The sequence below is a fragment of the Diadema antillarum genome, unplaced genomic scaffold (assembly GCF_040938485.1).
Source record: "Diadema antillarum isolate AM-2024a unplaced genomic scaffold, OU_Dant_1.0 seq00002888_RagTag, whole genome shotgun sequence".
NCBI lineage: Eukaryota > Metazoa > Echinodermata > Echinoidea > Diadematoida > Diadematidae > Diadema > Diadema antillarum.
This window is the reverse complement of record NW_027273482.1, coordinates 1-21,835: the sequence shown is the minus strand read 5'-3', so window position 1 is coordinate 21,835 and position 21,835 is coordinate 1. Positions and strand designations below refer to the sequence as shown.

General features: G+C 39.4%; 1 protein-coding gene across 1 annotated transcript; it reads right to left on the bottom strand.

Moving 5' to 3' along the window:
• Positions 1-930: 930 nt before the first annotated feature.
• Positions 931-12,747, bottom strand: LOC139715133 (large ribosomal subunit protein mL44-like; the record flags this gene model as incomplete). Its single annotated transcript, XM_071626744.1, has 5 exons — positions 931-1,104; positions 6,672-6,756; positions 9,889-9,964; positions 10,463-10,650; positions 12,627-12,747. Coding segments are annotated over 5 exons (644 nt in total), but the record flags the coding sequence as incomplete, so codon positions are not given.
• Positions 12,748-21,835: the final 9,088 nt, after the last annotated feature.

The following is a 21,835-nucleotide window of genomic DNA, read 5'->3' as shown; positions in this document are numbered from 1 at the left end:
TTACATGGGTCGATGAAACCTAAATGACTATCATCGGCGACTGTTTGATGCATTTCATTGCTTGTGATGCACAAAATGATGTCTTATAAGCAGCTCACCGATGTTCACAGAATTCACAATCACTTGCACAAGCGCACAGAATACTTATGAACTAACATAAGCGAAACTGCGGGGAAGCCGCCAGGACCGCGCCTGGCGGCGCGGTCTCCGGGGCTATGTCACTCCCTGTTTACACTTGTCTTTGACCTGTCAACTGTAGCAGAGCACTAGGCCTAGTCTAGATAGATTTACATTGTACGCATTTCTAGTATGTAGACCTAACCCCGGGGCGCTCCTTAGGCTGGTCGCAGTTAATGTAGACCCTAGTTTATTGTTTACATTTGTAGGCTGCACTTAAGTAGTGCAATGTACATGATGTAGAGTTTTAATAAACGACATCAATTACATTGAGTCAATGTACGTGTGTTGAGACGGATCCGGGCTAACTCGGCCCACGGGACAACTCGTCCCACCCGTCGAGGGTGGGCCGAGTTGTCCCACCCGTTGGTATCGATAGTGATCGTGAGCGCTTGTCTGTGTTTGAGGTTATTTTGTCTTTGTGACGTCTTTTTTAACCGTAACTTTTATGGAATTGTGCTCAGTGGTTTCTGTAAAGAATATTTGCCAACTTTTGGGGGATACAACGACGTAAAAATGAAATTTCAGACGTGTTTATCGCGGTTCGCAATCCCCATAGGTTCACGTTCATTTCGCGCGGTGGGCTAACTCGGCCCAGCTAAGTTTTAGCTGTTGTTTTGTCAGTAAATCTCCGTAAAACTCAATTTTATCATGTATAAAGGTGTATTCAGGGTACCTTCAACTAATTTCATCTTCGAGGGAATTTAATTTTGCGCTTGTTTGGGGAAATGTTGGATATTTGTTCGCATGGTTTCATCTTTGCCGTATCCGCACCGCACCGGTCTCGCCACCATCAGCTCGCTCACACATCTCTGTGGCAGAGCTGAGCAGCGCCATGCCCGTGCCCACTCTCGGCGAGGCACGGGGCGGCGCGGGGCACCCGCGTGAATGGCACAGAGGGAGCAGCCAGCCACTCCGTAAACGTAGCTACGGATACGGGCGGTGGTTGAAATTGGAGGAAAAGGCGTCATTTGCTGCACTTCCCAATTTTCTCGCGTGAGTACTAAATTCTATGCAGTAGTCAGTTGGCATTTTCCTATCCATTGTCTTGAACTTTCAGCTGAGAGCTAGAGAGGGAGCAACATGTTTCAACTCAACTGTGTTTTGCTGCAACATCGCGTGAATTGGGCTGAGCTGGTGTGCTACCGCCAGCCAATGCCAAGGTGAAAGGGCAAGGGTTTCTGCTAAAGGCCCGGGAAGGCTGGGCATATAGGGGGTTGCTTGACTCTTTTTTTTTTCTGATTTTTTTTTTTGTCTTTTATTTTTTTCTGATATTTTTTTTTTCCAGGATGACTTAATAATATGTATTCCAACCTCATGCAGTTTGCAGTTGTCATTTTGCTGTTTTTCTGTCTATCCCCCAGCATCAACGTTATTATTTATATTATTAATGATTGATACTGAATTAAAGGACAAGTTCACCTTCATAAACATAAGGATTGAGAAAATGCAACAATATTAGTAAAACACATCAGTGAAAGTTTGAGGAAAATTGGACAATCGATGCAAAAGTTATACATTTTTTAAATTTTTGTGTTGGAACCGCTGGATGAGGAGACTACTACAGCTTGTGAGTCATATGCGTACAACAGTATAAAGAAAATATAAAAGAAAATTCAACATATTTTCACTTTTTTCGCATAATAAAAGAGCAATTGACTTGCCTCTTTCTAAAGGCAAGGGGAACGCAGCCTAAGACTGTAAGAGTATGTTTGAAAGAAGGTGGTGCGGTGCAGCATATTGCGAAGTTCATTCCAATAATTAGGCCCATGGTGAACATAATACACGATGTATTTTTTTTGTTTTGTTTTATTGTTTTTTGCGTAAATTGTTTCGGGTACGTGGAAGGTGATATGCATCCTTCTGACATGTTGGATATTGGTCCTATTAGTTAATTTAGATATGTTAAGTATGACTTGAAGCATGCAGGACTAATGTTTGCATAGCTATCCATGTGCAAATTCATAGAGCAAAAATCAACAAAACACTGATGTGTACCCGGTACCTCCAACTTCATAATAAATGGGATCTGGCTTCTACACTGTGTAGCTATGGAGTAAGTTCCTGTTGGTTTGTGGGGCTGTCTCTGGTGTGCTTTGGATATCCTTTCAGTCCCTTATATGTTTTGCAAAGTCTCCATGGCCATGCCTCAATCTTGTAAGCTGCTCTTTTTTAAATCTTTACTGTAATTCTTATTTTGACTATTTGTAATCATTTTGATTTATGGTTATTTGTCTTATACTGTATTGCAATCAGTGGAAAACCAATAAATACAAAAAAGATCAACAAAACACCTAACAATAATGTCAGAGCATTAATGTGACCAGAAACTAATTTTTTGTGTAGCTTTGGTTTGTTGTTGTTGTTTTGTGTAGCTTTCCATATTTGTAGTTTACTTTTCAGACATACCCCTAATGAATTATCCACATTTAGTTTTCCACACAACCTAATTCTCTCCACTCACCTCCACACCTACGTCCTCAAACTCTTTTGATCTGTGTCCATTCATGTTCAACTTCACCTTGTGATCACCTGTAGGCCCTACCTTTATTTTCCATCGGTTCCTTCGGTCCTCGGGTGAAACTACTTTCCTCCTTTCGTTTTGGTTGATTTGTCTATCTTATGATTTTAATATGTAAATTAACTACCCTGGAAAAAGTAAGTGGGTAGAATTAAGAAAGAGTCTACCACAGGAACTGACCGAGAACAGATCTGCTTTCTTCAGCCCCTACAGCTACAGTGAATATTCAGTTTTGAGAGGACATTGTCTGGTTTTGCGGAGTGACTGAGCATAATGTTGGACACCGAAATGAGTGTTACAATAATGCAACATTTCATGAAGTGTATCTGGATTGACATATGTACAATAATCTCATTTCCTGCGATGCACCTCACCTGGGGCAGAGTTCATCAATTGGCAACTATCTGGTAAACTACATGTATGTTTTACAGGTAGGTCAAGAGGTGAAAATCTAGAAGAAAGCAAACTATCGACTGAAGTAGGCCTATTAACTGAAGTAGGACTGAAGTCAGTGTCGTAATGGTTCCATGACATTTGCTCCTGCAACAATTGTTCACTTGAAATTCTGCATGCTAAACCAAACATAAATTCTACAAAGGAGCATTACTCTAACCCTACTCCTATCACAATCCTAACCTTGATCTTAAGTCCTTGGAGAAAATAATACACCAGAGCAATTGTTACAAGGTCACAGGAACAAATGTTGTATTACCGTTGTAACACACTATAAAATGTGGTGGAATTAAATTCACATTTTATGAATGCACACTATTCACTGATGATGAAGTGTGATGACTCTAAAAAAAAAATTATGTTTTTGTCACATACGTTTTTTAATCCATAGTACAGCGCTACTTGAGACCTTTTTTTTTTAATTAAAGATATCAAATTTGTCTACATTGAACATCAGTGTAGATATGCACACACTAGTTCTATGTAAATATGAATTCGGAAAAAAAAATACTGGTGTGCAATTCACATGAAGTATGCAGTGTTTCAAATCAAATCTCATTTGCACTTGAGAAACACATTGATCACACATAAGAAAAGAATGGGTTGATGGAAGAGTGAAAGAGAGATGGGGAAAGGAAGCGGAAATATTGGCAGTAGGCGATCTATAGAGCCAGACGAAGAATCATAAAAAAATACAGAACTTTACAATGCAGTTGTGGAAAGAAAGCTTTGTACACAGATGATACTTGGTAATGTGATAATTGAAAATGAAAGTATTATTTCAAGTCAAATGAGAATGTTCTGTTATTCAAGAAAAAAAAATAGAGAGGAAATAATAAAGTAATGGATGTTAAAATGACAAAACAAAACAAAACAAAACATACTTTACATGCTCACATTAATATTATTCAACATTTGCTGTGATCTTGCAGTCTTGGAAAGAGCAGTACCGGTACATTGTAATCACGGGCAGGCAGGGCAACAGTCGAAAGGATGCAATGGCCACAAAACAACACATTCTTTTGTGAAGGAAGATGAGAGCTTATATGCATGACCTTACCAATGCCTACCAGTACATGTTGTAATGTTTCTTTTGTGACCCTGCGTGACTGCAAATTGTGTAACACTTTGAGTACCGTGCTTGAGAAGGAAGACCATTTGAGAAGCTATTCATCTTTGCTGCTTGTTTTAAAAAAAAAAAAAAAAAAAAAAAAAAAAATGTGCATGAATTCAACAGTATGAGTGCAGGACAAGCAAGGATTTGAGAATTTTATAATCAGCCTTGTTATGTACAAATAAATAAAAATGTAAAAGATTAACACATATAATAGGGCTAAGGCATGGAAAAGATTAAGATATGAAGTCCAAGTTTGGTTCAATAGATCATCACAGTATACATAACATAGCTAGAGGGAGAGAGAGATATACTCTGTATATACAGTACATATATATATAAAAAGAAAATTACAAAAAAGAAAAAGAAAAAGAAAAAGAACTTGACGGTTGGCCATTATCGTGCAGGTACAGGTGGCAGAGGATTTTTCTCTTGAATTAGGGTAAGGATTCCCATGGCAAAAAAAATGGCAATGTCATCAAAACAAAAAACAATTCCTTTTTATTTTTGAAAGTACACACAAAAGGTAGGCCCTACAATCATAAACAAGACCAATCTAGCTAGCACTACATTTCATTAGCGGTTTCATGATATCAACCATTCAACCAAACCATCCATATCTACAGGTCAAATAACTGACCACTGGATATCAAACAATTTATTAATTTCCACGGCAATGCCCATAAACAGACTCACCCCTTTGACTTTTGCTTGTTTGTTTTTATTAAGAAAAAAGGTAACATTTATTGGACAGAAATAACTGTTGAGTAGAACGCAGATCTATACATAAAATCAGCAACAACAACAGCAGCAACAACAAAACATTTAACAGTTAAAATCAAATGCATATAATGACCTTCATGTAGTTCACATTGAATGATCTGCTACATAATTTGATTTCTTCTCTACTGGATACGGGTACGGAGTGGCCGGCTGCTCCCTCTGCCGCTCGCGCCCCACGCGCCGCGCCCCGCCGCCGCGCCTCCCCGAGTGGGCATGGCGCTGCCAGCTCAGCTCTGCCACTGTGTGTGTGAGCGAGCTGCAGTGGCGAGACCAGTGCGGTGCGGACACGGCAAAGATGAAATCATGCGAACAAATATCCAACATTTCACCAAACATGTGCAAAATTAAATTCCCTCGAAGATGAAATTAGTTAAAGGAACCCTGAATACACCTTCATACATGATAAAATTGATAGTTTTACGGAGATTTACTGACAAAACAACAGCTAAAACTTAGCTGGGCCGAGTTAGCCCACCGCGCGAAATGAACGTGAACCTATGGGGATCGCGAACCGCGATAAACACGTCTGAAATTTCATTTTTACGTCGTTGTATCCCCCAAAAGTCGGCAAATATTCTTTACAGAAACCACTGAGCACAATTCCATAAAAGTTACGGTTAAAAAAGACGTCCCAAAGACAAAATAACCTCAAACACAGACAAGCGCTCACGATCACTATCGATACCAACGGGTGGGACAACTCGGCCCACCCTCGACGGGTGGGACGAGATGTCCCGTGGGCCGAGTTAGCCCGAACCCGTTGAGACATATCAATCATGTCAGCAATGGTCAGTGTGTAGTTTTTTACAAGTTGGAGATGAGAGTCTACCCCCACTACCATGTGACTACTGGTAAATTTACCATACATAAATTTACCATACATACCGTACATCAGGGCTGCCAACTCTCACGCATTGAGCGTGAGACTCACTCATTTTGGTCCTTTCTCACTCTAAAACTTTATTCAATTTGCATGCATTTCCATTGATCTCACTCATTTTGACTCCTAAATTATAGCATTGGCCTGGAGTCTCACTCTCAACTAGTTTCCAGTGTTGGCAGACCTGCCGTACATAAATTACATACCTGTACTAATACCAGACTTAGTGTAAATTTATCAAGAGTAAATACTCCTGTTCGCTGCAGGGTGCCTATTTGTGTGCAGGGGCAGTTTCATTCATCAATTGTAAAACAGAATGAACATCATGTGTGCTTAGTCCCACTTTAGAACACAAGCAGGAGTTTTACTCGCAAGTGTTGTGGGAGGTGACACCTGATTGGGCCTTTACATCTCAAAAAGAAACGGCCCCTGCCACAAATAGACGCCCTGTACAAGGCCTGTCCCAAACAGGGTTGTTTACCTGAAAAAGCAGAACCCAAGATTTGTAGTCACCTTTCTACCTCAATGCTAGACAATCTGAAAGCATATTTACATCAACAAACACAAGGACAAATTTGTCTGACCCTTAAACCAATTTCTTTCTCTTTGTTGTATGAGTGTGTGTGTGTGTGTGTGTGTGTGTGTGTGTGCGTACGTGTGTGTGTGTGTGTGACACAAAAAGAGAAGTAAAGTATCAGTCAAATTAAAAGGTTATGTGAGAATTAAAGAATAATTTCACTTACGGCACATAATATGAGATCCCTCATCCCCAAGTTGCCGGCGACATGTGACAGCACATTTCCGCTGAGGAGATACTGATGGATGGCCCTGCATCAAGCAAACAATAAAACTTCCCTCGCCAGTGAAACAAAAACACCACAGACAGGGTGACCAAAATGCAATACCAGTCTGAGGCAGTAATGCATGCCGGCTGCAAGCAAAGGGAGATGTGGGGGGGGGGGGGGGGGATGAAGGATGACACAGGATTGAGCCTCAGATATAACCAAATAAGTGTGGGTTGAACTGATTTCTGTTGGTGTAGAGTGTCTGGCAAGACAAACTGTCCGAGATAGGTTGGCATTAGGTGATGAGCACTAATAGTCACCTGGGAGAATCCCCACGCTCTCATTTCGCTGCTGCTGGGTGCACGGCTGTCACCCATTTTGGGGGGTTAAGATGATTGAGCAGGCATCTGAGACAATGGAGTGATGCTAAGTGCGACAAAACTAAAACAAAAGACTTAAGAATCCCGAGAATGGAATGTTTACACAATAGTGGTCCCGCCGGTCTAATCATGAATCTGGTTTTGCCTTACAGCAAGATGACAAGTAGGATTTCATGTTCAGGGGATATAGTAGATACTGTGGCAGTTTCTCCTATCAGAGTGTGATATATTGCTGCAAACACAAACAAATATTACAACTAGCAGAGGTTATCAATCACCCTAGGTCATTCTAGCTGATCATACTTGTCAATTTCAGCCTGCATTTAAACCATCAAAAAAGACCCGTTCTATTTGTTTTATTGAAACTCTTTCTGGTAACAAGTAAAGTGAAAGATTTAAAAACTTATCATTACTGAAAAGATTTAATGATGGTGCTACAGTGTAAGTAAAAATTCTTGAGATTTGTGTGTGAAAATGATTGTATGTTTTGTGCAATTTACATATCTAACCATGTACATGTATTTTGTAGAAATCAAGACCCTCCCTAAATTTCATATTGAGATATTAAAAAAAAAATCAAACACATCAATAATGTAAGTCAAATAGCGGCTAAACCATTATCTTCCAATGGCTGCATTACTACAGACACAAGCTAGATACAGTGTCCTAATCCTCTGTTATCATATTAGTCCCATTTGAAAAATAGCACAAGACAAATATTTGAAAGGAAATAACATATATTTTGCTCTACCTTTCATGTACCTACACAATATCATAAATGTTGGCTATCAACTGTATACAAGCCAGTTTACAGTTAGCAGGAGTCTGCAATGATCTCTTAACACCAGACTTGTCAAAACATGGACTAATCTCTTAATAAGAGAGCAGCTGAAAACAGCCACACTTATCTATTTGTTGAAAATAATGTAGATTCACTTGTACATTTTGTCATGCACCTAGGTCATACATGAATATTTATAACATAATCTTCATGAAGACCTACCAGGTAAGGGTCTGCAATGACTTTTACACATGCTCAAATGGTTAACTGTGAACTGGCTTAACCCTAAATTGAATTAAAATAAATACATACAAAGGGTTACGTTTTGTGACACTGAACCAAAAGTATATTGTGAAACTACAAAACATCACTTTCCCTCTGTCACACCTACATTGTGCAGCTGAATACATTTCCCATTCACTTGCCAATAAATCCTCGTAAAATTTCCCTGTACACAGAAGACTTGAATTATATTTGTGAGGGATCAAAATACAAACTTGTGTAGTCTGGAGTTGTTATACAATGATCTAGTAATAATGGATACTAAAGTGGGAAGGGGTTACAAGGATCACTGCCCATCACAAATGATAACTCAAAATTATCATTCACATTTTTTCAACATACAAGCCAATAGAAGTGTTAACATGCAATGAAGTCATCGTCTCAGACTTTTGTACAAAGCTGATTGTGATCGACAACCCGGTACATGTATGTAATAAATCACTGTTCCAGAGCTGTCAACATTCACACTTCAAAAGAGAAAGAATCCAGAAAGGTCTCAGAAATACATTTGTGTGTTACATGCATTTCAATGGGCAATGAGAGTTTCCAAATCAGGGAGGTTTTGTATATTCTTTTGTCAGGACTAGATGAAATACTGTTCAAAAGTTTCATAGAGCCTCCTGCAGGATGAAGGAGACTTGGCAGCACTGCTGGTCTGCTCAGACATGTATTAAAACTAAAAACGCCATGACTTTATATCTTTTCTCCAATTTCAATGTTATCTTCGTCTGACTTCATTTTTCAACTTTAGCATTTAGGAGTTTATAGATTATGAGTCATGCCGTTACATTTTGATTCCTACAAGAGTACATACAGACGGAAGATACTTGTTTCATAATAACTTGTATGAAGATATTCCTGTGAGTTCCTCTTCATGTAACTACAAGTAAAAAGTTAATATGCACACAACATTTTGAACACATAACACCAATATTATCATTAACCATTCCAGACAATCACACCAATTCAACCATTACAAAGCTAGGACTATTTCACTATGATCACAAATAGTCATACTACCATCTTGCACTAAAAACATCCAGTTGCTCATTTCCAATTTTCAATATTTTTCAACATTGAAGCTTTCCATATTTCATGATAGTGTGTTTCACTCAATCCTGTTTCATGATTTTCTTTACATTCAAACTGAAAATACAATGTCTATTCGGCAACATTCTATTTTCTTGTACATCATCACTATCCTGAATATGAAAAGGCATGATACGTGGTATGGAACAGCAGTGTCGCATTTTCATGCTGGCATTTTATGAAATTTTTCATAATTCATTCTGAGAAAGAAACTTTTTGACACATATATATATATAAATTCATTCTATGGAAATCTTTCTATGAGTCTACCAATAATTTAGTTGAAACAATCTGAATGTCTACAAAATTGAACAAAGAGTGACACAACACTGCATAGAAAATTGTCATGTCTCACAGATGTTTCTAATCCTGGGTTGTACCTCGGATTCAACTGCCACAACATGAACTTATTACTGAGACAATAAACTACTACACAAAGCCATCTTCAACACATTATCTAGATATGACCAAGACGGCACACAAACTGTATATAACAAAGCCATTCCTGTCTTTTACAAAGTTTACATAGCTTCAAATTCCAATTGGTAAAATGTTGTTGTTGTTGTTGTTTTTATATGATGGCACTGATTGATCAGCATTTGATTCTATTATTGCACACAGCACAATGAATTAGGTTTCTTACCTGTGTCCTTCCTCTGGGACTTTTGGCAATGAATGCCTCAGGTAGCTCTTGATATAACTGGATGAAAACAAATACCCTGTTTTGGCAAAAAGCCAGAAAGGGAAATAAAGTGACAACACCCTATCAATTCTCCTTGTATCTTGAAATTAATAATACAGTGTAACAACAAAACAATTCCACATAGGTCGTCACATTGCCGGTGTAACCCCCCCCCCCCCCCCTTTGCAATGATTTATACTTCCTTTTAGTTTTAGGATCAACATTTCCTAGTTTCCCACATTTATCCTTCCCTCAATGAACGTTACCCGAATTAGGAAAAACTGCAGAATTGCTTGTACAAACAAGCAATTGCTGTATAAGCAAAACTCCATTTTGTATATCAGTCGCCCAATCCAGCCAGTAAAAGATTAATTTTGTTCTGTCACAGAGATGGCTTGATGTCATTTATCAAATTTAACTTCAAAGTGGTTTGGAACTCTTTGAGCTCTTGCAATGACGTAATTTTTCCCTCATAGCCTTACGAGCACAGTGTGGGGCAATGGTTACATTGTCAAGAGCATTCCGCTCTAATTACCTGTCTGGGAAAGAGCACTATTGTCTTCAAGTTGCAGCTGGGAGTCCTTTTCTAGTAAGCCCATCTCCTTTCTGTGTGCCTCCTCCTTCTCTACATAGCTGTGATGGGTGAATGCTGTTCTGATTGTAGCATCATTGAACTGCTCACCAAAACGTTGTCCGAAAGCATATATCTCACTGGTATAATCCCTAGAAGACAACAAATACATTCAAAATCACAAAACGAAACAAAAATACATGTAGATGGATCACAACTTAAAGACAGAGATTAATCAAACTGACTCGATGTCTGTACATCTTACTGCAGAATTTCTTTTTATGATTTGGAGCATTGCAAAGACATCCAATCGACCTTACAGTCAATTGACTAGAATTAAACCACTGCCATTGGGACTCCTAAGACAGAGACAAAGCAGCCCCGGCGATACGGTGTAATTAACTCACTGATAAGAGGCCAAAGCTTTTGAATTCGTAACGGTCATCGAAGCGCTGTGCGGAGGGAAGGACAAAAAAATCTCGAAAGTTCACCTCCTCGTTTCTCCCTTATTTTAGCACCAAATCCCTTAAAACTTCACACATATATCTAATATGGATATATCATCCTTCATATGATTTGGGGTGAAAATGCTGATGTATCTTTTGAGATATGTGTGTTTTTCTGTTTAAGTCGACCGTGGGAAAGGGTTACAATTTTTTTCTGGACATAAGTCTGCGCCTGCATAAATATGCATTTGATTAACAAATTGCTAGTCTGTATACACCAGACTCACTACCTGCGAAGTTTCGTGTTGGCGCAATTAATAGTTAGGTGAAAATAAGAGCAAAAAGACAACCCAATTTAAGAGAAAATACTGGACATGCACAACTAGATCATCCTCCTGCACATGCGTTCTCTACTGGTCAGTGCACGCTTAGCCAATCAGCGGCATCAGGTTCGGCGCAGTGCGACAGGGTTCGGTTTTCGGTCCACAGGGTGGTGAGTGGGCAAGAGAGGAACCCTGCAATGTGCTTCAACTGTTTCACGCAGCATGAAAACCGATACATCGGACTGTGTACTGCTTACTCTATGGATTTTACGTGGGTCACAAGTGACAGTGATCTCGATTTTTTCTGGACATATCTGTGCGCCAAATGATACAGAAAAGATATTTGGAACACAGTATGGATATACTACCATAAGTCATATACCGAAGTTTCATTTTTGGGCAATGAAGGAAAATGTGAAAAAATAGCACTTGTTTTGAGACCAAATTTTCTGTTTTGGAAGCTATATTTCGACATTATTTCACAGGTCTATCCTCAATAAACCTACAATAACTAACATAGCGAGTTAGAGACTTGTGTTTTTCTTCAATTTGCTGTATATAGATTTAATCATTTGATGGCTTCTGAGGCGAGATATTGCGATTGCCCTGCAACACTTCCCCAGCGGTTTTGGGTACACAAGCTGTCTACTTTATGCAAATGAGGCTTCAAGGTCATAGCTTTTGGCGAGTTAATTATACCGTATCGCCGCCCCTGAAAGTGATGAAGATTCCCAAGGACATATCTAAAAAGGACAAAATGTTCCCTAGCCCACCAATTATCACCGATCAAAACAAAAATACAAAGTACATCCACACTGTTATAAGCCAGAGACCAGCAAGAATGAATCAAGCCAAATTCTAGATATAAACAAACAACAAATGACTGTTTCGGGTTTTTTTTTTTGGTTTTTTTTGTCTCTCTCAAATATCAAGTACAAGGTAAGTCCCTGAAGCTACCCACTGCCATGTGCTATGCTGGTAATGGTTAGGGCTAAATCAGTGAAACCTCTCAACAAATCTAAGGAATAGAGGAATCCAGAAAAGCTGAGAGCTCTACAATACATTACCACTGTATGTCTCCCCCCATGCCACATACACGTGTACATGCACACACACAGAGACATTATGCTACACTACAACTTGTAGATCTGAAAAAAATACATGTATATTATGCAGACTGCTGTGACACTACATTTTCCAGAAGTACAAAAACAAAACAAAGTAAATCATCATATTTCAAGTTCAAGTTTTAAAATGTACATCTGGAGTTAGAATTCAAGATTTGAACTGCAAATGTATTTATTTCAATAAAACCTTGAACTGGCTCTTAGATCAGGTCAAATTCTAAATATCTCTCACCAGTTATCTTGATGTGAACGGGGCTTCTTAGGTTCTTCTCCATACTTTATCCTGAGAAATTTCAGCTGACCCCCAAGGGCAAACAGAAATGGCTTCAACCAACGAGCATGATGCCGTACATCTGCATTGTAAAAGGATAATGCAAGAGAGCATGTCCATCAGTTGAAGAGCCAGAGGGTAAATCCTAAATGATCATTGTATGCTCGTTTCTAGATTGCATATTTGCAAGAAATTACTCTCATATTAATTACTCATGTTGTAAATTGTAATAGTTATACAACCACAACAGAAAAGTCACGAAAAATGAAAATAAAATGTCTTGGACAAAAATTGACGCAATATTTTACGTACATGTACATGGATCACTAAAGTTACGCACAAAAGGATAAAATTCATACTGGACTGTGAACTATAGGACAAGAATTGCATTCATATCTTTTTAGGACACTGGAGGGATTATGGCAGAGCAGATTCAATATCAACCACTATTTACCCTCACTACTAATGTACGACATGCTAAATAAACAATCATGTTTGTTTGTTGGTTGATAAAGACTTTGATAAAGAAAGAAAAACTAGACGGACACAATGACAAATATTTCTTCTAAATCAGACGATAAGAAAATTAAAATGCAACTTGAAAGTATGCACAAACTGGAAGAGGCGATGATGTCATCACCTCACAACTCATCCACTGGTTTGCAAACAAATACGAGAACAAATCTTGGTTGATGACTCAGCAAATTGCAATAGCTTTCCCCCTAGGAGTCATTAAGGTTATTACAATACTACAACTATTTGATTATGAGGCTGCAGCTACACGTACATTGTAATATTTCTGATAGTTTTTGGATTATATAAAAAAATTTAAAATCCATAACTAAATTTTAAAATCCATAACTGTTTAATCTAGGTCACATTTTAATGAATAATCTATTATTAGGTTCCTTTAATTTTACTTAAAATAAACTTGAGTATGGTGCGAAATTGTATTTTACAACTTCATACACTATCTCTTCCTGTCACACAGAGCTCCCTAGAGACAAATAACATCTACACATGTAATATAGTGTATACATTTGAATCATTATAAAAAAAACCCATAACCTTTTAAAACTACGTCATGCTTTCATTGACCACTAAGTACTGCAAAAGTATGCACATTTTTTAATGCAACTTTTCAGAAAGCAAAGAACAATCACATTTAGGCAGTCCAGTAATCATGTAGAAATGCACACAATACATTGTACATTTTGTACCAAGTCCATTTGATTTAACTGAAACTCTATGTGGCTAACAGAATGTACAATTCTTGTACTTGGGCATTTTGTGAAAGTTTTAAAGTTAAGACAAAAAAAAAAAAATGACTCCCACATGAAAACCACAACATTCATTGCATCATTTGTGTGTTATCAATTGGTTATACATGACTTTATTGCTTAAAGCCAGTCTACATACATAGTCTCTTAATCAGACCCTTAGCATTTTACAAACATACATACAATTATAACAGGATGGCTGACTTCTGCAAGCAGCTGAATCAGCTTCCTACACCTACTGTATTGCATGATGAACATGATTTCGATTCTTATATTTATAGGTTACTGTATTCACATTTGGCTGTTTTAATTCTTAAATACATCTAGGAGAGAAAGAGGGCAATGGGGAAAGACTGCACAAGGAAGCTAAGGAATAGTTGAGGAGAATCCTAGGCTCAGAATTGATCAATAAGAAGAGTTTATATGACCTGGAACACACTAATGATTAGAAAGACAACAGGATATATCATTATTTCACAAAGCAGGGTTTATAACAATAGAATTGTTCAAACATAAAAATAAAAATGCAAAAAATGCAAAACTTCATATTTCACATGACATAGACCATAGAAACAAATATTGCAATCAAACTAAGATCAGAAAAGTTTGCTTAAGACTGAAAGATTCTGGCAGATGAAAAAAAAAAGATAAACAAAAATAAATATAGAATCAGAAATGAACACAAAAACATATTCTCTACATAAGTTGTGTATTGTGGTCACTTGCACATGTTTGCTGATGAGTTCTGTTGCATACATACATGTACATGAAAATTTCTCCTGGGTATACATTACTTTCTTTCATTCATTATATCTAACAACAGCAGAATACTGGTACATCAAAGTATAATCAAAATCTCATCTTAATCAAATTACCAAAATATTACAAAACTATTATCATTATCATTTTACCATTTATACTTTTTATTATTGGCAGCATAATGATGTTATGTCAAGATGTTATTAATAATCATAATTTAAAATAGTATTTTTTAGTAATAATGAAATATCTATAAAAAACAAGTGTGAGATATACTTGTAAATGTTTCTCAAATCAACATAAAGGTGTTTTTTTTTTCAAATATAATCAGTTTGATTGACATCCTCTCTCATCAAATAAACATTAACAACTTTCATATCAAAATACATTCAATCAACTCAGTTTCTACAAATGTAAATCAGGTCTTTGAATAATATGATATACTATATTGTATATGAAAAATGCATAACATAAAATACACTGTACTTGCTAACAAGTGCACTATCTCCTCTCTTGACAATGCATCTCTCTCTCTCTCTCTCTCTCTCTCTCTCTCTTTCTCCTTACTCCCATTAAACTAACACATACAAACACTCTTGTATATACACATTTTTTTTAAATCCTCATTTTGCAATATCATATGTTTTAAAAGAGACACCTTGAAACACACATACACACACACAAAGCACAACTATTAATTCAAAAGACAAATTAAATGGGGAAAGAACTGGTCTTAATTTACTCTTAAATGTCTTTCTGTTCTGTAAAGGAGAGTGGTGAATTTCTGCAGGCTTCTTGTACCGTACTTGTAAGACTGTATTTATAAGCTGTTATTTTGGCATAACAAATATTTTCGCAAATGAGGTCACTGACATTTTCACGAGATGTTTTCGCGTATTGATACTGTAAAGGCTATCGTAAGTGCACTATCACCCTGGCACATGGCAACATTTTCGCGTGTTGTCAAATTCCTGGTCCAACAGTGATTCGTGAAATTTGTGAAAACTAAACCCTCGCAAAAGTAACAGCTTATACAGTATGGTGTAAGTGTTTACAGGGTGCCGGAAGCAGATGGTGCACCTTGGAGGCCGTATCCAGAAGGGTCCTTGTGAAAGACACACAGAGATCTCGCTGTCTATCACTGAGGGTGGGGAGGCAAAGTGTCCATAGCATCTGAATAGCCCGAATAGTCAACAAATGATGATCCTCCAGTCTCGCTTCATATGAGCTCGATAAAGTCGACCTGTTGCTTGGTGATAGCCATGGCCCAAATAGGCACAGCATATTCTAGGATTGGTCAAACGGCGGTTAAATAGATTGCAAGATGGTCAGCTTGAGGGAGGCCATGGAACTTAAGTTTGCACAGGATGAAGAGTTGACTGTTGCCCTTGCAGACCATGCTGTTTACCTGGGCGTCCCATTTCAAATTTGACTGGATGAACACTCCAAGTAATAACAACTTTGGTGTTCTCAAGCACTTGGTCGCTAAGAGTTATGATGATACTTGGTGGTAGAAGTGCTCTTGCAAATATCCATGTTTACACACTTCTTCAAGTTAAGTTCTCCAACTTAAATACTAAAAATTGCTTCAATCTGACTACATACATAAATGTTGACAACAGAATACGTTGAACATTTGGTTCCTCCATTAGTCTATTTCTGTCCAAACTGATGACTTTAAATGATCCGGTCAAGAGGAATCTGTGAGAACGGCAACTGCTCCGTACGACGGATTTGAAACCTGTGCACATGTGCTAGCCAGTAGCAGTGTAGCCTTGTGACCAGGCACTCCTGCTGCGTGACATATTTGTGTGGTACCCGATCGCTCTCTGCTAGGCGTGTTTCACTCAAACCCTTTCACACTCGCCACTACACTAAACTTGGTCCCCAGCGCGCACATTACAAGTAGACCCCCTGGCCCGAATTCACGAAGGTGGTATAAATGAAATGATGGTTCATAAACAAAATGACCGTTTCGTTAACGAAATTATCATTTCGTGGACGAAATGTTCATTTAGTTACAAAATGTTGTCATTTCGTTACAAAATAATCATTTCATCGACGAAATGACTGATTTCGTAACGAAATATCTCATACGACACTTGGCGCTCCATGGTTTTTGTCCATAGTTTAAAATCATGGTTTCATTTGTACCACCTTCGTGAATTCAGGCCCCTAGGTCTACTTGTAATGAGCACGCTGGGGGCTGAGTTTACCCGCTAGGCAGCCAAGCAGCCAGGTTTGTGTTTCACGATTACCGGTACTCAAGGGAATCCAGTGTCACTTCTATGCTCTCTTCTCTCGGCTGGGATACACTACAGCATCGTCGCATCCTCCATCAGTGCGAGATGTTGTACAAGATCCACTATGGTTTTTTGTCAACATAGCCAAGCCAGAAGAAGTCAGCATAGCACAAAATAACACAAGGAACCACAACCTGTCATACCTCCAACCATACTCCAGAGTCAACTGCCACCTTTACAGTCTTTTTTACCCCTGAGCCATAAGAATTTGGAACACTCTCCCTGCCAAAGTAGTAACATCAGGTACTTTGATGACCTTTAGGAGTGCAGCCCTACCTGTATTAGACAGATGGCGCCGCCCCCTACCCTCAAGATGCTGTAATGAGAGACACACCAGCACTGAGCACCTGCACCTGTATATAGACGCACCTGAGCTCACATTACCACAGGCACATGCCACAGGCACATGCTACAGCACACTGCACAGCACAGCCCTCTCCAGGACAGCGTCTTTGCTTTTGGGAGAGTAGTTCTACTCATTCAAGGTTCAAGGCCAAGTTTACCCATAACTATGATAGGGTTACTTAAAAGTAAGCCGTTTACTGGTAGAATAGGACACTTAAGTCTTTATGAGGGGCTTAAATTTGTGTTTCTTTTTTCATCATACAGAGAAGAGACACCTCTCTCTTGCATGTTGACTCAGGGCGCTCCCACAGTCAGTATACTGTAAAACGAGGAATGTTCGCGTACATTCTAATTTCGCGAATTTCGCGAGCGCCAAGATTCGCGAAATTAAAATGCATGCAAAATTTCTTGTCTATACTATATGCATTAAACGTTAGTGGCAATTCGCGAAAATTTCATGCCACAAAAAATGCCGTCAGCTCTCAATTCGCGAAAATTTCGTGCCGCAAATATATCATGTTTTACAGTAATAAACTGGGACCAGCATTGTAGGATTTTGGACCTGGTAAGGCGCAGTATCACGGTTAAATCTAACCTTATATACTAAAAAATGCGTCAATTTGAATACTTACCGATGTATTCCAATTATTGATAGGAGAATACGCGGAACGTAATAGTCTGTTAATAGCCCATTTCTGTCTAAATCCATGATTTTAAATGATTCGGTCAAACAGGGATCTCCGAGATCAACAACTGCTCACGAAGACAGGATTTGAAACCTCTGCGCTTGCGTGAGTCGGTAGCACTGTAGCCTTTTTGACCAAGCACTCTTGCTGCACGACATCGTGTGGCGCCTGATCACTCGGTGCTGGTGTGGGCGCGTTTCACTTGAACCCTTTTGCTCACCACTACACAGCGCGCAGCGTAAGGGCCTGGTTCAAAGGCTAAAATCATCACGACTCTCATGCGTTATTCATATCGCCAATGCGTAAAGTGCCACGGAAAGGTTGCATCGAAAGCCAAAGAATGAACGGGAGGTACATGTATAATGGAGATGATCTCGTAGAAAAACTTCTTTACAAGACTACATGGGATAAATGTGGAAATTAACAAGTGAACGTATCGTCTGGACAAGGTAAGACACATAAGTACATTATAATAAAGGCATATATCAGTTCGGGCAACCTCAGAATTCGGAAGTTTTCCAAAATCGGAAGTTAAACTTCCAAATTCGGAAGTTTTCGTAGATTTTCGGCTTTCGGCACGCATTGGCTAACAACGGCACGCTTCTTCTTACCTAACTAACCACTCTCACCCATAATCACAATTCTAAACTGCTTTCAAAGGAACTCACCCTACAAGTTTGACAGATATTCCACAATCCACACATCAAGGTATGTAAAATTCGAAAAAAACATGTTGATTTTGATATGAATTTCTGAGATTTTTCCTTGCTTTGCGCAGTCAGTCTCCCTGCCTCGCACGAGTGCTGTGTAGCAATATGAAAGCGTGCATGCAGCTGCATTGCCGACGGCCGCTACCGCATTGGACACTTCCGAATTCGGAAGTATTGAGCGCACTCTACGGCAGGCTTTGGCCAGGACTGCCGATATCGGAAAACTTCCGAATTCTGAGGTTGCCCGAACTGAACTGATATAAAAGTAAGCCTTTTGCTGGTAAATTACGAAACTTATGGCATTATCGTGAAATTTGTCACCAGTGACAAATTTCCACGTATGGACAACTTCGCCTTTGACAGCTCGCGTATTGCGCTGCGAGAAAGTGACTCAAACAATTGCAATTGATCGGTACGGTGGGGTCGCATCGCGTGCGATCCACGATTGGCAACCTTTCAAATCGCTCGTTCGTTGCGCGATCTCAAGTACGCGATTATGCGTGTATTCAAGTCGTCGACTGTTGCGCGATCTCATTTCAAGTCAACTGCTACGTGATGTCTGTCACCACCACTTTTCGTAGTGAATAAATCGTAATTAACCAGTTATTCCATCAAACCCCACTTTTCCCTTCTCTTCAAGATCACTCAGCCACTTTTAGAATACTGCTATCCCATGTGCACATATAGGCAAATCACAATTAATATACAACACGATTTATAGATCACCAGCCCATGCTCCTTGCATCAAAATATCCTTTACACGGTGACAAATTCCACTACAAATTGTATCAGTATTATAGAGAAATTCCTTGACCTTCTAAAACTAAATAAGTCGTGGATTGTGTCGTGATTTATCCATGGTGGATAGGATGCATCTTAAAATAGGGATTTTGTCACCACCACTTTCCTACTGAACCTATCGTAATTAACATGTTTATTCCTATCAACCCCACTTTCCCCTCCTGATCTTCAAGACCACTCTGCCACTTTCAGAATGTCTCCTATCCAACATAAACGAATCACAGTAGAAAACTCTCTATATACTGATCGTGGAATTTGTCACCAGCTCGTATTAACTGGCGTCCAAATCCCATAGGCGGTGACAAATTCCACGATTAGTATAACTAATCGTGGAATTTGTCACCAGCCCGTGTTCACTGCGTGGAGTTCCTATATGCGGTGACAGATTCCACGATAGGCCCTTCGACCAAACTCTCTATAAACTCTGATCGTTGAATTTGTCACCATACGCAGCCACTTCTGAACTATATAAATCGTAATTCACCTGTTTATTCCATCAACCCCACTTTTCCCTTCTCTTCAAGACCACTCTGCCACTTTCAGAATGTTATCCTATCCAACATACGAATCACAGTAGGAAACTCTATACTGAATGTGGAATTTGTCACCAGCCCGTGTTAACTGGCACCCAAATCCCATAGGCAGTGACAAATTTGACAATGACAAATTTGTCACCAGCCCGTGTTCATAATGCGTGGCGTTCCTATAGCCGGTGACAGATTCCGCGATAGGCCCTAAGCTCTCGCCCAAACTCTCTGTCATTAAATTTGTCATCATATTCGGCCACTCCTGAACTAAATAAATCATAATTAACCTGTTTATTCCATCAACCCCACTTTTCCCTACTCTTTAAGACCCCGTTTACAGTGCGAGGCTCGGCCGCGGCCGTGCCCAGCCCCGCTTCAGTGTAAACCCGCAAAAGGCCAAATGCGAGGCCAAAACTGGCCTCGCATTTGGCCTCGCTCTGGAGGTGGTCTCGGCCGCGGCCGAGCCCGGCCTTTTCTTGGTGTAAACGCAAACTGGGCCAAATGCGCGGCCAATTACGCGGCCAATTTTAGTCTGGCTTCCAAACCCTCTGCCTGTATCTTTCGTTATTCAGGATATTAACCCCCTCCACGTCGAAAACTAGTATAGTTTAAGGTGGTTTTTTTCCTGCAAAGGATTCTTTCCTTCGGCAAAGGCCTTTGCCCGAACGGCGACTTTGTCGCCACGGAATTCATTCGGCAAAGGGTCTTAAAACCAGACAATACCAAACTGCATTTGTTTACAAGCAGAGCGCCACTACGACAGAATATTGAAAGGTTTGAATCAAAAGCTCGGCCGAGCCCAGCAGTGTAAACGGACAAATTTGCGAGGCTCGGCCGCGAAATTGAGGCGGGGCTCGGCCGCGGCTGAGCCCAGCCCCGCACTGTAAACGGGGTCCAAGACCACTCTGCCACTTTCAAAATGTCTCCTATCCAACATAGATGAATCAGAGTAGGAAACTCTCTATATACTAATCGTGGAATTTGTCACCATCACTTTCTTACTAAATAAAGCGTAATTCACCTGTTTATTCCATCAACCCCATTTTTCCCTTCTCTTCATGACCACTCTGCCACTTTCAGAATGTTATCCTATCCAACATATATACGAATCACAGTAGGAAACTCTCTATATACTGATCGTGGAATTTGTCACCAGCCCGTCTTAACTGGTACCCAAATCGCATCTATAGGCGGTGACAAATTCCACGATTAGTATAACTAATCGTGGAATTTGTCACCAGCCCGTGTTCATATTGCGGGGCGTTTCTATAGCCGGTGACAGATTCCGCGATAGGCCCTTAACTCTCGACCAAACTCTCCAGTGTCGTTGAGTTTGTCACCATATTCGGCAACTCCTGAACTAAATAAATCGTAATTAACCTGTTTATTCCATCAACCCTACTTTTCCCTTCTCTTCAAGACCACTCTGCCACTTTCAAAATGTCTCTTGATCCAACATAAACGAATCAGAGAACGAAACTCTCTATATACTGATCGTGGAACTTGTCACCACCACTTTCCTACTAAACCTATCGTAATTAACCTGTTTATTCCATCAACCCCACTTTTCCTTCTCTTCAAGACCACTTTGCCACTTTCAGAATGTTATCCTATCCAACATATACGAATCACAGTAGGAAACTCTCTATACTGATCGTGGAATTTGTCACCAGCTCGTGTTAACTGGCACCCAAATCCCATAGGCGGTGACAAATTCCACGATTACAGTGCACTCCCGTTACAACGAACACGGTTATAA